General features: G+C 46.6%; 1 protein-coding gene across 1 annotated transcript in view; it reads right to left on the bottom strand.

Moving 5' to 3' along the window:
* LOC124712361 (meiosis-specific nuclear structural protein 1-like) overlaps positions 1–15,415 on the bottom strand; it is a 59,316-nt gene extending 43,901 nt beyond the window's left edge. Inside the window, exons 1-2 of the mRNA XM_047242655.1 lie at positions 15,194–15,415; positions 9,412–9,762 (exon numbers count right to left, since the gene is read on the bottom strand). Of these exons, the coding sequence (XP_047098611.1) occupies positions 9,412–9,762; positions 15,194–15,415 (573 nt within the window). The remainder of the gene's footprint in view (positions 1–9,411; positions 9,763–15,193) is intronic.
* Between the last annotated feature and the right edge of the window lie 2,274 nt (positions 15,416–17,689).

Raw genomic sequence — 17,689 nt, 5'->3', positions numbered from 1 at the left:
CCTGCTTCATTTGCTGCATTTTTATATTTTCTCCTTTCATCAGTTAAAGTCAGTATCTCCTGTGTTGTCCAAGGATTTATACTATGACTTATTTCGCTCTCTGCTGACTTCACTATTTCATCTGTCAAAACTTCTCTCGCCTTCTACTGTATTCCGTTTCATGTTTTTGTCAATCGTTGCCTAATAATCTTTCTGAAACACAGCCTACTGTTCTTTTAACTTATCCACATCCCATATCCTTAATTTTCTACTTTTTCGCAGTTTATTTAATTTTAATATACAGTTCATAGCCAATAAATCGTGGGAGGAGTGCACATCTGCTCCTGCTAATGTCTTTACAAACTGAAATGTGGTTCCGAAATCTCTGTATTACCATTATATAATCACTCTGAAACTTTCCGGTGAATCCAAGTCTGTTCCACGTATATAACCTGCTTTCATGATTCTTAAACCACGTATTAGCGACGATTAAATTATGCCCTGCGCAAAATTCTACCAAGCGGATTCCTCTTTCATTCCTTTACCCAAGTCAACACGCACCTACAATTTTTCCTTCGCTTCCTTTTCCTCCTGTATAATCCCAGTCCCCCATCACAATTAAATCTTCGTCTCCCTCAACTATCTGAATAATATCTATTATCTCATTATACGTTTCTTTAATTTCTTCATCATCCTCTAAGCTAGTTGGCACATGAACTCGTACTACTGTGGTATTGGTTGCCTTTGTGTCTGTCTTCAGTACGATAATGCGTTCAATATGCTGTACATAGTAGCTTACTCGCATTCCTGTTTTCTTATTCATTATTAAACCTATTCCTTCATTATCTCTATTAGATTTCATGTTCACCTGACCAGAAGTCCTATTCACTATGTTAGCCAAATGCCTTGGGTTTTGACCTCCCTCAGCTTCATTCAAGCCTTTCATAGCGTTGACCAGGCGTTTATGACGACAGCATTTCGACATATGGCGTACCCGGATACCATTGTAGATTTAGAGATGCCTCTTCCTTGTAGCGTGACGCCCAGGGTGTTGTACAACGGCTGTATCAAGCTGCGGATCCTCGTCCGACCATCAGTGAGTCAGTGATGTCCTATATTAGCGATACTGTATGCCTTCACTTTGGAACCATTTCTGTGTGACCTCTGACCCTCCGACAACGCCTAGGAAGGGTGACACTAGGCGGACATACTTTTTGCTGCACTGCTTATGCCAAAGATCTGGTACTTTGCCTTCGTGGCGGTGATGATGCCTATGCAGCATTGACGTGGATGACGACCTGTAGCGCAGCATAGGACAGTAGTCTCAACGTCCAAAAATCGCATGTTCTGTCTATACAGGGTGGTCCATTGAGCGTGGACGGGCCAAATATCGCACGAAATAAGCGTCAAACGAAAAAACTACAAAGTACGAAACTTGTCTAGCTTGAAGGGGGAAACCAGATGGCGCTATGGTTGGCCCGCTAGATGGCGCTGCCATAGGTCAAACGAATATCAAATGCGTTTTTTTAAAAAATAGGAACCCCCATTTTTATTACATATTCGTGTAGTATGTAAATAAATATGAATGTTTTTTTTTGGACCACTTTTTCGCTTTGTAATAGATGGCGCTTTAATAGTCACAAACATATAGCTCACAATTTTAGGCGAACAGTTGGTAACAGGTAGATTTTTTTTAAATTAAAATACAGAACGTAGGTACGTTTGAACATTTTATTTCGGTTGTTCCAATGTGATACATGTACCTTTGTGAACTTATCATTTCTGAGAACGCATGCTGTTACAGCGTGATTACCTGTGAATACCACATTAATGCAATAAATGCTCAATATGATGTCCATCAACCTCAACGCATTTGGCAATACGTGTAACGGCATTCCTCTCAACAGCGAGTAGTTCGCCTTCCGTAATGTTCGCACATGTACTGACAATGCGCTGACGCATGTTGTCAGGCGTTGTCGGTGGATCACGATAGCAAATATCCTTCAACTTTCCCCACAGAAAGAAATCCGGGGACGTCAGATCCGGTGAACGTGCTTCGACGACCAATCCACCTGTCATGAAATATGCTATTCAATACCGCTTCAACCGCACGCGAGCTATGTGCCGCACATCCATCATATTGGAAGTACATCGCCATTCTGTCATGCAGTGAAACATCTTGTAGTAACATCGGTAGAACATTACGTCGGAAATCAGCATACACTGCACCATTTAGATTGCCATCGATAAAATGGGGGCCATTTATCCTTCCTCCCATAATGCCGCACCATACATTAACCCGCCAAGGTCGCTGGTGTTCCACGTTTCGCAGCCATCGTGGATTTTACGTTGCCCAATAGTGCACATTACGCCGGTTTACGTTACCACTGTTGGTGAATGATGCTTCGTCGCTAAACAGAACAGGTGCAAAAAATCTGTCATCGTCGCGTAATTTCTCTTGTGCCCAGTGGCAGAACTGTACACGACGTTCAAAGTCGTCGCCGTGCAATTCCTGGTGCATAGAAATGTGGTACGGGTGCAATCGATGTTGATGTAGCATTCTCAACACCGACGTTTTTGAGATTCCCGATTCTCGCGCAATTTGTCTGCTACTGATGTACGGATTAGTCGCGACAGCAGCTAAAACACCTACTTGGGCATTATCATTTGTTGCAGGTCGTGGTTGACGTTTCACATCTGGCTGAACACTTTCTGTTTCCTTAAATAATGTAACTAACCGGCGAACGTTCCGAACACTTGGATGATGTCGTCCAGGATACGGAGCAGCATACATAGCACACGCCCGTTGGGCATTTTGACCACAATAGCCATACATCAACACGATATCGACCTTTTCCACAGTTGGTAAACGGTCCATTTTAACACGGGTAATGTATCACGAAGGAAATACCGCCCGCACTGGCGGAATGTTACGTGATATCACGTACTTATACGTTTGTGACTATTATAGCGCCGTCTATCACAAAGCGAAAAAAGTGGTCCAACTAAAACATTCATATTTCTTTACGTACTACATGAATATGTAATAAAAATGGAGGCTCCTATTAAAAAAACGCAGTTGATATCCGTTTTACCTACAGCAGCGCAATCTAGCGGGCCAACCATAGCGCCATCTGGTTTCCTCTTTCAAGCTAGACAAGTTTCGTTCTTTGTAGTATTTTCGTTTGATGCTTATTTCGTGAGATATTTGTCCCAGTCACTATCAATGGACCACCCTGTAGGTAAGAGGCCGCGCGATGGGTGCGTCACCCTCTGCTATGAGTAGCCGATACAATTACTTGGGAATTGACTTCACAATTGATATTGGTGCTCGATAGCCTTCAAGCGCAGGTGTCTATTAACCTAGATCAGAGCAGGGCTGACTGAATGACACCGCCTTCCTAGCCCTTTATCCTACTCTTCAACGGTCCCAATGTACCCTCCAAACCCACCTTGACCAATTCACCGCTTGGTGCAACCAGTGGTTCCTCTGTATCAATCCCTCCAAGACCCAGGCCATCATCATAGGCCACACCACCCGCTCCTTCCGCCTCTATGATTTCTACCACACCATTTATGGCCGTCCTATCCACCTCACTCCTACCCTCAAATACCTTGGCCTCACACTCGACCGCCACCTCACCTGCACTCCCCATCTCCTTACCATCCAAAACAAAGCTCACCACCGCCTCTGCCTCCTGAAACTCCGACCGGACGTGGGGTCTGCATCCTTCCACCATCCCTCACAACTGCAAATCCTTGATCCGCCCCATCCTCTGTTATGCCAGCGTAGCTTGGATTTCCGCCCGTCCCCGGTTCTATAAAGCCCTCCAAATCCTCGAACTCCATGTGCTCCGCCTAGCCTTCTGCATCCACCTTTCGTCCCCCACGCGCATCCTCTATGACTTCATCCCATTCCCCCACCTTCCCCTTTTCCTTGAACACATCTGCACACTATATATTGTCCGCCGCCTTGATCCTCCTCACCCCCTGGTATCTCCTTTCTACTCCACCCCCAACCAGTTGCCGCGCCTTTACCGTTGTGTCCCACCCTCTCTCCATCTCCACACCCTCCATCTCCTTTCCCAACGCATCTTCCACCATCTACCCCTCCCGGAAGATGAGCTTCCCCCTGACATCTACCCTTCCTACCAACTCTAACCCCATCTTCCTGCCTCCTCCCCCTCCCTCCTCCTGACCGGCTTCCCCCTCCTAATTCCCTTCCCTCTCTTGTGCCCTCTTTCAGTGTCTCTGCACTCTCTCCTGCCCTGTCTTCCCTCTTCATCTACCACCCCACATGTCTCCTGCCTCTTTGTGTACCCGCTGACGCCCCTACTCTCTTCATCCCGCCGCTTCCCCTGCTTTTCCATCCTCTCTGACCTTTCCGTCGGCAGGTCCCACCCGGCAGTTTTATTCTTCGTTGTGTGTGCTCCAAGTGGGTTTTAAATGTGTTGTTCTGGAGTGTTTTTAGTACTGTGGCCGACTTTTAACCTGTGCATGTCCATTCGGTGACTTCTCTGTGCTTTAAGAATCGCCAACTGTTCTTTTTTTTAACTTTCTGGTGACTTTTTTAACTGTCCCCCATGAACGTCTCCATGTCAGTGTATTTTTACCTCCATTTTCTCCCATTACACTGTTTTATGTTCCCCTTTTTTATCACCTTATGTATGTAACATTTTATTCTTATTTTAAGTTGTCATGTCACTCTGCGGAAGAGCGTCGGATTGTGCCACTGACAGCCCTCCCCTGCCCATATGACACAGGTGAATGAAATCACAATAAAGAAAAAAAAAAAGGCTAACTGATCACAGGCGTAGGACTCTAGACATCCTTCAACGGACGCAATACGTCAACCTCTTTTTGGCGTCATGCATTCCCTATGTTGTGTAGACGGTTCTGATCCCTCCATCACTGGCCTGCTGGTGGCTTTGGGATCTTCTGTCAGCACAGGAATGCTGTTTAAGATCTGAAAGATGTTCCTCACCCTCCCAAGAGACAGAGGGAGCTCCAACCTTTTTCATCTTCAGAAGAGAGCAAAGGCCCTGTTTGTAAGCTCTCACATGAAGATGTGGGGACGTGGTCTGACTTGCCTTAGAAGGCTACTGCTGGAGGCCTTTGTGCCGATTGCTCCCTCTGCCCCAGTGCTGTCGTCAGACATTCCAGTGCCTTTCTTCTACATTGGCCAATTCTTCCTTGAAATAACTTACATCAACGTCTCACTATTGTCCACACACTTGACACTGCCGAGAACTTTACACACTAATCTGCAACTGGGCATGACATCGAATGTGACTAAAAGGATTTACTCCTATATAGGGTGGGGTATTGTGCCATGGGTACTGAGCGCCTCCACTCATGCGCTGAAGTCCACTTGATACATAACAGGTAACAGAAAGGAGGTATCCAGTCTTGCTTACATCCAATTATCTTCGCAGGCTCTCTGTAAAGTATCGACTGTGGAATGATGGATACGGATGACCATCACCTTCTCTGCAGATCGGCGAAGGATGTTTGGCATTTAGTATGCCATATTTTAGCTTTCCTCACACGCATCACTTCAAACCAGATAATTGGATGTGGGGTACTTTTTGAGAGCATAAACGAACTCTGTAACATAGATATGAGGCCACGCCGTAGAGTATATATTCGATGATGGTGAGAAGACAGTCCTTTATTTTTGGCATTATTTAAATGATCGACACTGTGCGACTGTACACAATGCCAGCGCCAGCAATATTTCTCAGAATTTCTCTGGAGGACGTCCCATAACCTACCTCGCAGCTGGATTATCTACGAGAATAGAAGTTGAACCATGAACTCTTCGTGTTAGGAACAAAGTACTAACGACGACCACATTGCAAAAGAGAAGACATGAATCGTTAATCTCCAGAAAGTAGCCCCATGGAGCGTCCTCACATCATAACAAGACGACCTCTTTTGATTTTCTTCCTGTTTGGCAGCCGCCAAGGACTCGGTTTCATTTGCCTTCCCCTCGGCTTTATGAGGCATGCTGTAGCACTAACTTTTGCAACAAGTTGGTACTGGTACGAAAATAATCTTTCCACCTTTTACTTGATGCATTTTTCCCCTCTTGGATCCAATGCCCTCCACTCTTCTTAATCTGAGATCGGTAGCGGGACATGGTGCATCCATTGTCCACTTTGCACCTGGCCCCTCTTTTTCGGACAATAGCAAAAAAGTGACAAGCGGCTGTTCGTGAAGAGCAGAAATCCGGACCTGAGTCCGGGTCCAGCACAAATTTTCATATGTTTCTTTAAATAGTTCATCTGTAACTACTGCAGTTAAATTGAGCTTCAGAAATATATTTCAATATTTGAAACTGTAGTTCATTACCAAACACAAAAGAATTCAAAGTTTGCTAATTGCACTGTATTTTTTTATCCTTGATCGTAGTTACCATAGTTGTGGAAACTCACGATACAGTGAGATAAATTGTAATAAAAGTATTTAGCACCAATCATTTGCGGAGAAACATTAACACAAACAATATCCGCCATCATGTCAAATTTTCTGTCAATCAAAATTTCAGTCAAACACGCTCTGTTTGACAAACACGTCAAACAACACCGTACATGGTCAAATATTTGGTAAACATACAGAGGGGTCCAAAAAAATGTATCCACTGTTTAAAAGTCCACAACTGGCAAACTAATTGTCGGATTTGTCTCATCTTCGGTAGTGTAATAGTTTGTAGTTCCGGCAATAGCCACACAAGCGTTGTATTGCGTTGTTTTGTTTTGTCAGATGACAGTCGCCAGATAGTCAGTCTTCTGTACTCAGTTGCACCTAGTTACGCGAGTAAACATGGCTGGCGCAAGTCTTACATTCGATGAAAGGAAGTCAGTTTTGATGTGTGGTCTGATGCGGCACAATTCAAACTCAATGGTACAGTAAATCGCCACAATTGCATCTACTGGGCCGTCGAAAATCCGAACGTCCATGAAGTCGTGAATTTGCCAGGAGTACATGTGTGGTGTGGGTTGTCTTACCGGGATTTGATTGGGCCATTCTTCTTTGACGGCGCAGTTACTGGTGAGGTGTACCTTCAGAAGCTCCAGACATCCATTTTACCTGCCATGCGAGACTTGTATGGAGACGGAAGAGTTTACTTTCAACAAGATGGTGCCCCAGCCCACTACCAAAATTGTGTTAGGGAGTATCTCGACGAAAATCTACCAGGAAGGTGGACAGGGCATAGAGGTGCTGTGGAGTATCCACCACGTTCCCCAGACCTAACTCCTCTGGACCTTTACCTGTGGGGAACACTAAAGGACGTCGTTTATCGATAAAAGCCACGCACATTAGATGAACTTCGAGAATCCGTCGTACATTCATGTGCAAATATCCAACTGAACACGTTGCAGTCAGTAGTTAATGCTGCAGTTCGGCGGCATCGTTTGTGTGTGGATGTGCGAGGTGCCTGGGCTAGCAGTGTATTTAACACTAAATTCTTCTAGAATCTTCATTGGAAATGATGCTCTAAACCCCCTCTTTTATAATTCCGACTTTTGCTGTTGCACATGGATTAAGAAGAAACGCGAACTGACTGTAATCGACCCTGCAAAGGGAGTAGAAAAGAGTTTGACGCCTGCAGTAATTTAATTTCATAGAAATTAATTTGATAAAGGAAAGTTTCATTAACGTAGTGAAAAATGAAAGGGTTGCACTACCGATCAACAGAATCAAAGTTCTGTCCAAAATAACAATTTGATTTATTGTGACTAACCTCAAAATAATAAACAAAACACATGAAACATTTACAATACATCAAATTGGATACTCAAATAAATGCTGTGAAGGTGAAGTTGTCCATAAACTAGATTGTGACACTTATGACTAAGTGGGATGTGAAGCCAATTCCTTGCAACTCAAATCTTAAGAGAAACACCCAGCCAACCCAACATTAATTACTGCTACAGTAGTGAGAACTCAGACAATGAACACCAAAGACAGAACCACGTTAGAAAAGATGGGAACAGGCGCGCTCTGCTGAGCTCTGATTGTCACATAGCAAAATTCCGCAATCTGCAGGTGCTGCGGACATACATTACCAAGCTGTGTTCTTAACTGCAAGGACACAATCTGACATACCAGAGGCGATGGCTGATTGCTTCGACGTCCCATCGTGGTGATGATAATGTCGCGAGTATAGCCCAAAACAAATTATCCTGGTCTGGTTGTTCCAGACTAAAGACTTCCTAGCAACACAAATGCACCTCTGAGGGAAACGAAGAAGGCTCGCTCCACAATCACTGGCGGTACAGTGATTGATTTGTAACAAGCGAAGTCACACAGTAATTCCGATACAGTCAACTATAGCCAAAACTGCTCAAGACAGACAACATAGGCCGCTTGTACGCAGAACGCTCAATTGCCAACTGTACTCGGAAAGTTACGTTGAAGTCGAAATTTCAGTAACTTCGTCAAACAGTTACAATTATATGAAAGTATATTAGACAGTCAACGGAAGTCAGGCTGTCCAGAGCAGCGACAGCTCATTCTTGTAACCTACTCCAACGGAAAGGAGAGACTCGACACTACCAAGAGCACCCGTACAAGCCGAACACAGAACATTCCCGCCCCCACAACAGTGGCCGTGGTTAAAACGTGCCAATCAGTGACTCGAAAACCGGTGGAAAATTCCACTCTATTGCCGAAGCACTACTGTTCCACCAATGGAGATACTTGGCTGCGATTTCTACGCCAATTTTGCTACGTCATGGACCTATCCCCTGAGCAAGTCAATCACAGTTGTGATTTTGCAGAAAACGCGGGAATTTGCCCGCCAAGACTGCCTGGCAACACAAGTCATTACCATGCCTTGCTGGTAGCCCGTCAGAAAGTGTCTTTACTAAGTAACGGAATCTCTAGCTCCAGCCGCTCCTTCAGACCCCTGTGGGCATGTCGCCCCCACTCTTATGACAATGTCGGCGTCTGGAAAGCATCCACTCGACTCCCTCACACCTGTCAGCATAACCATTTCAAGACCAGCAGAGCCCGCCTGTCAGCAGACCACCTGGGTGATGAGAGATGCTGCATGGGAAGTCCACGTGTGAAGCAATTGCAACTTTTCACCATATCCAATTAGAGAGGAAAATATTCATATCATCTGAGTTCTCAATACTAGCCTTGTGATGACAATACTCGGCCATACTTCCCCAAATCGAATTAGAGTAAGATATAAATATGAGAGGGGACAAGTCACTGTGTGCATCTAAAGGCACGCCACCTATCAGATGTTAATGGCGACCATTTCGAACACCTACAGTGATATCTTTAAGTTGGACTTTGAGCTACACTTTCACCAAAAATGAGACAACTCCGTCAATTAGTTTGCAAGTTATGGACTTTTAAACAGTCGATACACTTTTTTTGACACCTCTGTATTTGCTATAGCTGTGTGCTACGCACCATTCTCAGGACCACGGAGGCCTGCACGTCCCTGCGACGCGCTTCGAATATGGCCTGGCGAGTGCCCAGGAGCGTGTCTTCCAGGTGAGCCGCCTGCTGCAGGTCCCGCTCTGCGACGCTGCCCAGAGTGTACAGCTGTTCCGCGCGCTCCTGTTCGCGCTCCGCTAGCTTAGCGGCATTGGCCTCCATCTCTTCGTAGGCCGCTAGAGTGCGTTGCGGCCCGAACACGTCCAGCTCGGCCACCTGCTGTCTGGCACTTTCCACTTCGTGCTTGGCGCGCGAGTGCAACAGGCGCTCCTTGCACAGCCGCTGCAGCTGTGGCCACACGCGCTTCAGCATCCGCTCCGCCTCCTGCCAAATGACGCGTCGAGAATGGTCACAGCCCTGTCAGTCGCAATCGGTAGGTGTACGTTCAATGTAAGAAAATAAAAGCTAATCTGTAATCCACTCTATACTAGGTAGAGACAAAGACCAGATATACACTACTGGCCATTAAAATTGCTACACCAAGAAGAAATGCAGATGATAAACGGGTATTTATTGGACAAATATTTTATACTAGAACTGACATGTGATTACATTTTCACGCAATTTGGGTGCATAGATCCTGAGAAATTAGTATCCAGAACAACCACCTCTGGCCGCAATAACGGCCTTGATACACCTGGGCATTGAGTCAAACAGAGCTTGGATGGTGTGTACAGGTACAGCTGCCAACGCAGCTTCAACACGATACCACAGTTCTTCAAGAGTAGTGACTGGCGTATTGTGACGAGCCAGTTGCTGGGCCACCATTGGCCAGAGGTTTTCAATTGGTGAGAGATCTGGAGAATGTGCTGGCCAGGGCAGCAGTCGAACATTTTCCGTATCCAGAAAGGCTCGTACAGGACCTGCAACATGCGGTCGTGCATTATCCTGCTGAAATGTAGGGTTTCGCAGGGATCGAATGAAGGGCAGAGCCACGGGTTGTAACACATCTGAAATGTAACGTCCACTGTTCCCAGTGCCGTCAATGCGAACAGGAGGTGACAGAGACGTGTAACCAATGACACCCCATACCATCACGCCGGGTGATACGCCATTATGGCGATGACGAATACACGCGTTCAATGTGCGTTCATTGCGATGTCGCCAAACACGGATGTGACCATCATGATGCTGTAAACAGAACCAGGATTCATCCGGAAAAATGACGTTTTGCCATTCGTGCACGCAGGTTCGTCGTTGAGTACACCTTCGCAGGCGCTCCTGTCTGTGATGCAGCGTCAACGGTAACCACAGCCATGGTCTCCGAGCTGATAGTCCATGCTGCTGCAAACGTCGTCGAAGTGTTCGTGCAGATGTTTGTTATCTTGCAAACGTCCCCATGTGTTGACTCTGGGATCGAGACGTGGCTGCACGATCCGTTAGAGCCATGCGGATAAGATGCCTGTCATATCGACTGCTAGTGATACGAGACCGTTGGGATCCAGCATGGCGTTCCGTATTACCCTCCTGAACCCACCGATTCCATATTCTGCCAACAATCATTGGATCTTGACCAACGCGAGCAGCAATGTCGCGATACGATAAACCGCAATCGCGATAGGCTACAATCCGAAATTTATCAAAGTCGGAAACGTGATGGTACGCATTTCTCCTCCTTACACGAGGCATCACAACAACGTTCCACCAGGCAACGCCGGTCAACTGCTGTTTGTGTATGAGAAATCGGTTGGAAACTTTCCTAATGTCAGCACGTTGTAGGTGCCGCCACTGGCGCCACCCTTGTGTGAATGCTCTGAAAAGCAAATCATTTGCATATCACAGCATCTTCTTCCTGTCGGTTAAATTTCGCGTCTGTAGCACGTCACATTTCCTGGTGTAACAATTTTAATGGCCAGTAGTGTGTTTGCTTTTAAGTTCTTACAGTAAGCGTATTACTCATGTGTTGATTTCGCCCTTCTCAGTTTTTAATACAATTCATTAACTAGGTAATCTTATTAAGTGACTGATAGGTGTTTTGTCGTTCCTTTCTTGAAACGGCGTGTCGCAGGGACTTCTCGTCTATGTGGCACTCTGGCGGCGATGCCAAAACAGTGCCTTGATTGCTTACTACGGTCTGTTGTTTTAACCCCTGGGCTTCTTCCCCTACTTATTTTATCGTTTTTATATTATTCTATAGCTCCGTATGTTTGTCCTTATGTACTTCATTAAATTTTTGTCTTACATCGCCACAAGAGCGTCCCGGAATTACATGTCATCACTTAAACAATTCTTTATTTTCTTTTAACAATCTAAATTTAACTTTAGCCTTGGTTTTAATTTATTGCATTTTACCACTGTAATAACTTCTATATCTGGTAAGCCGACCGTAGACTTTTAAGTTCTTACAGTAAGCGTATTACTCATGTGTTGATTTCGCCCTTCTCAGTTTTTAATACATTTCATTAACTAGGTAATGTTATTAAATGACCGATACGGTGTTTTGTTGATTTCGCCCTTCTTGTTTTCATTGCACTTTGTACAATTATATATCGACGAATACATGTAGGCCATAGCGACACCTGATGAATATTTAAAAATTAAATACACTCCTGGAAATGGAAAAAAGAACACATTGACACCGGTGTGTCAGACCCACCATACTTGCTCCGGACACTGCGAGAGGGCTGTACAAGCAATGATCACACCCACGGCACAGCGGACACACCAGGAACCGCGGTGTTGGCCGTCGAATGGCGCTAGCTGCGCAGCATTTGTGCACCGCCGCCGTCAGTGCCAGCCAGTTTGCCGTGGCATACGGAGCTCCATCGCAGTCTTTAACACTGGTAGCATGCCGCGACAGCGTGGACGTGAACCGTATGTGCAGTTGACGGACTTTGAGCGAGGGCGTACAGTGGGCATGCGGGAGGCCGGGTTGACGTACTGCCGAATTGCTCAACACGTGGGGCGTGAGGTCTCCACAGTACATCGATGTTGTCGCCAGTGGTCGGCGGAAGGTGCACGTGCCCGTCGACCTGGGACCGGACCGCAGCGACGCACGCATGCACGCCAAGACCGTAGGATCCTACGCAGTGCCGTAGGGGACCGCACCGCCACTTCCCAGCAAATTAGGGACACTGTTGCTCCTGGGGTATCGGCGAGGACCATTCGCAACCGTCTCCATGAAGCTGGGCTACGGTCCCGCACACCGTTAGGCCGTCTTCCGCTCACGCCCCAACATCGTGCAGCCCGCCTCCAGTGGTGTCGCGACAGGCGTGAATGGAGGGACGAATGGAGACGTGTCGTCTTCAGCGATGAGAGTCGCTTGTGCCTTGGTGCCAATGATGGTCGTATGCGTGTTTGGCGCCGTGCAGGTGAGCGCCACAATCAGGACTGCATACAACCGAGGCACACAGGGCCAACACCCGGCATCATGGTGTGGGGAGCGATCTCCTACACTGGCCGTACACCACTGGTGATCGTCGAGGGGACACTGAATAGTGCACGGTACATCCAAACCGTCATCGAACCCATCGTTCTACCATTCCTAGACCGGCAAGGGAACTTGCTGTTCCAACAGGACAATGCACGTCCGCATGTATCCCGTGCCACCCAACGTGCTCTAGAAGGTGTAAGTCAACTACCCTGGCCAGCAAGATCTCCGGATCTGTCCCCCATTGAGCATGTTTGGGACTGGATGAAGCGTCGTCTCACGCGGTCTGCACGTCCAGCACGAACGCTGGTCCAACTGAGGCGCCAGGTGGAAATGGCATGGCAAGCCGTTCCACAGGACTACATCCAGCATCTCTACGATCGTCTCCATGGGAGAATAGCAGCCTGCATTGCTGCGAAAGGTGGATATACACTGTACTAGTGCCGACATTGTGCATGCTCTGTTGCCTGTGTCTATGTGCCTGTGGTTCTGTCAGTGTGATCATGTGATGTATCTCACCCCAGGAATGTGTCAATAAAGTTTCCCCTTCCTGGGACAATGAATTCACGGTGTTCTTATTTCAATTTCCAGGAGTGTATTTCCTGTTGAATTGTAACTTCACCAGAGATGAAAAAAGACTTCATAGAGCAATAGAACGACTTGACAAATGTTACAAGTTGAACAAAACAAAAGTAAGACAGACGTGTTCGAGTGTGGTCGTATGAAGTCAGTTTACCTTGAGAGAATTATATTAGGAAATGATACGTTAAAATAGTAGAGGAGTCTTTGTACATGCGCATCAGAATAACTGATGATGGCAGGAGAAGAAAAGGGTATAAACTGCAGATTGGCGATAGCAGGAAAACCGTTTCTGAAAGAGAGAACGGTTTTAACATCAGATATAAATAAAAGTGTTAGAACACTTTTTCTTAAGGCACTTGTGTAGAGTGCGACCTTCTAAGGAAGTGAAATGTGGATGATAATCATAATAAACAACAAGCAAATGGAAGCTTGTGAAGTGTGGTGCTACAGAAGAACGCTGAAGATTACTCAGGGAGTTCAAGAAACTGATTAATAACAACTGGCCATTAAAATTGCTACACAAAGAAGAAATGCAGATAATAAACGGGTATTCATTTGACAAATATAATATACTAGAACTGACATCTCATTACATTTTCAAGCAATTTGGGTGCATAGATCCTGAGAAATCAGTACCCAGAACAACCACCTCTGGACGTAATAACGGCCTTGATATGCCTGGGGATTGAGTGAAACAGAGCTTGGATGGCGTGTACAGGTACAGCTGCCCATGCAGCTTCAACACGATACCGCAGTTCATCAAGAGTAGTGACTGGAGTATTGGGACGAGCCAGTTGCTCGGCCACCATTGACCAGACGTTTTCAGTTGGTGAGAGATCTGGAGAATGTGCCGGCCAGGGCAGCAGTCGAACATTTCCTGTATCCAGAAAGGCCCATACAGGACCTGCAGCATGCGGTCGTACATTATCCTGCTGAAATGTAGAATTTTGCAGGGATCAAATGAAGGGTAGAGCCACGAGTCGTAACACACCTGCAATGTAACGTCAACTGTTCAAAGTGCCATCAATGCGAACAAGAGATGACCGAGACGTGTAACCAATAGCACCCCATACCATCATGCCGGGTGATACGCCAGTCTGGCAGCCATGGTCTCCGAGCTGATAGTCCATGATGCTGCAAACGTCGTCGAACTGTTCGTGCAGATGGTTGTTGTCTTGCAAACGTCCCTATCTGTTGACTCAGGGATCGAGACGTGGCTGCACTATCCGTTACAGCCATGCAGATAAGATGCCTGTCATCTTGACTGCTAGTGATACGAGGTCATTGGGATCCCGCACGGCGTTATATTACCATCCTGAACCCTTCGATTCCATATCCTGCTAACAGTCATTGGATCTCGACCAACGCGAGCAGCAATGTCGCGATACGATATGATAAACCGCAATAGCGATAGGCTACAATACGACTTTTATCAAAGTTGGAAACGTGATGGTACGCATTTCTCCTCCTTACACGAGGCATCAAAACAACGACGTTTCACCAGGCAACGCCGTTCAACAGCTGTTTGTGTATGAGAAACTGGTTGGAGACTTTCCTCAAGTCAGCACGTTGTAGGTGTCGCCACCGACGCCAACCTTGTGTGAATGCTCTGAAAAGCTAATCATTCGCATATCACAGCATCTTCTTCCTGTCGGTTAAATTTCGCGTCTGTAGCACGTCATCTTCGTGGTGTAGCAATTTTAATGGCCAGTAGTGTAAATTATTGGAACGCCTTATCATGTTGGCCGTAATGTAGCGAGAGTCGATGCCCTGACCTTTGGTCTCGTGGACTGCTGAGCCTACCTGCCTGCGTCCGGGCGGTGCACGCAGCCTGGACATGGCTCTCTCCTGCAGCTGCTGCAGCTGTGCCTCCCTCTGTGCCACCAGCTGGCGTGCAGCGTCCAGGCGCTGCTGCAGCTCCTCCCCCTCCAGGGCGGCACGGTTCATCTCGGCCTCCAGCTGGTGCCGCACCTGTGCCGACAGCACTGTCAGTCTACAGTCGACACTGAATCCTGTCGGTGGCATATTTTTTGGTTTACAGTCGGCTTGACGGTTTCATTCAGATCACAATATTTCCGTGAACCAACTACTAGTGGGCTTTCGGTGCTTCGTGCAGTGGTCTGCTGTATTCTCACTACATGGACTCCAACCAGATCCCAACATCAGCGTGGCTGGATTTTAAGCAATACCCACCTATGAAAATATGACAAAGATCTGTGAATTTGCCAGTACTTTCAAATCATTGAACTTGATGCACTCTGTCTTGCTGCCCTTATATGTTAGTCCACCCCCATCCACATCTTATACTAACTGCTAAAGTCTCCACACCAGCAATGCCTTTGTCTGCCCTATGTCTCATACAAAGTCAGCTATCAACACCTCTTTGTACTTGTTATCATGAGAAATTCTGACCTTCCATTATTCTGGAGTTTCCACATGCCTGTTTGCATCTCCACACACCCTTACCCATAGTAATTTCAGACTTCCTCACCCCTCGCTCAGTACCATGAAATAATTGTTGAGATTGATCTAACCTAGCAATTATGACTTACTCTGGCTCTTCTATTCCAAATCAAGGCTCCAGTCTACCCCTTCTCTTCATGATACAATCCTAACCACCTCATGACACCTAAATCTCATTAAATGATCCTTTTCATTACTAATCACATCCTCTTTATCAGATCACTCCTCTGCAGTGCCATCTGCATTGATATCATTCATGCAGAAATTGTTACAGATTGCGAAAGTCCCACACATTAACAAATTAAACTCAGCTTTTTTATTTCTACCAATATTTTATTTATGTGGTAAACTTTTCCCCACAGCTTCACCCACATACGCATTTGACACATATACTGAAAAGTCTCCTCGTTCACCCTCTGTGTCCAACTCTCTTTCTGCTCCCCGCCTCCCATCTCTCTGTCCAACACATCCTCCACCTCTATTTGTCGATCACCTCCTCCCTGACACTCTGTCTCTTTATCTCATACCCCATCTCTTTAGACCATATCCTCCACCCCTCACTCTGATAATATCTTCCTCTTCCTCCCTCTGTCCATATTCTTATCCTCCTCTCTCTGTCCATGTAGACCCACCCCCTCTTCCTTTTCCACCTGCCCACTACCACTTGGCACATTATACCAGTCTCTTGCATCTCCTCCACCTCCCCCATCTCTCTGTCCATCTCCTCGCCCTCTCTCCACCATCTCTCTCTCCCCTCTCACTAGACATCTTCTCTGCCCTTCTCTCTCTGTCCATCTCTTCCTCCCCAGTCTCCCTGTCGATCTCATTCTCCTCCTCGCATTGTGATCATCCACTCCTCCTTCTCCTCCTCCTCCTCCTCTCTATGTCCATCCCCTCCTCCACACACTCTCTGTACATCTTCTCACCTCTCTCCCTATCCGTTTTTTCTGCCCCACTCTCTCTCTTTTCATTCCATACTCCCCCTCTCTCTGTACATGCCCTGCCCTCCCTCTCTCTGTCCATCTCCTCTCCCACTTTTCTCTGTCCCATTTTCCATCTCTCCTCCCTGTCTCTTTTCTGCCATGTCAAGTTACACATATAGCCACTGAAAGGAATGCCAAAAGTACCCACATAATATGCTTGTAATGGTGGCAGACTACATGTCAGCAGTAGGAAACACATTTGCCCGTATTTCTACCCCTATGTATGCTATGGGGTTCTAACCTCCAAGGTGCTCATTTTCAATAGCAAGGAGTATGTGTACTATGTTTGGTTGAAATCAGTCCAGTGGTGGAGGAGAAGCTCCTGGTCATATGCACACGCGTGCGTGTGCACAAACACACACATAAATACACACACACACACACACACACACAAATGGCTCTGAACACTATGGGACTTAACTTCTGAGGTCATCAGTCCCCAAGAACTTAGAACTACTTAAACCTAACTAACCTAAGGACATCACACACATCCATGCCCGAGGCAGGATTCGAACCTGCAACCGTAGTGGTCACGAGGTTCCAGATTGTAGCACCTAGAACTGCTCGGCCACTCTGGCCAGCTTCACACACACACACACACACACACACACACACACACACACACACACACACACACACACACACACACATCCCCTCTTCCTTTTCCACCTATTCACTACCCTCTTACACCTTCCACTGCATGTCCCTCCCCTCCCCCTCTCTCTGTCCATCTTCTGCTCCAGCCTCTCTCTAATCATCTCCTCCTCCCCCTCTCTCTCTGACCATTTCCTCATACCTCTATTTCCACATCCACCTCCTCCTCCCCACATCCACTATCCATCTCCTCCAGCCA

Source organism: Schistocerca piceifrons, chromosome 8 (genome assembly GCF_021461385.2).
Source record: "Schistocerca piceifrons isolate TAMUIC-IGC-003096 chromosome 8, iqSchPice1.1, whole genome shotgun sequence".
Lineage (NCBI taxonomy): Eukaryota > Metazoa > Arthropoda > Insecta > Orthoptera > Acrididae > Schistocerca > Schistocerca piceifrons.
Note: the sequence above shows the minus strand (reverse complement) of the source record. Positions and strands in the feature narration are given on the sequence as shown.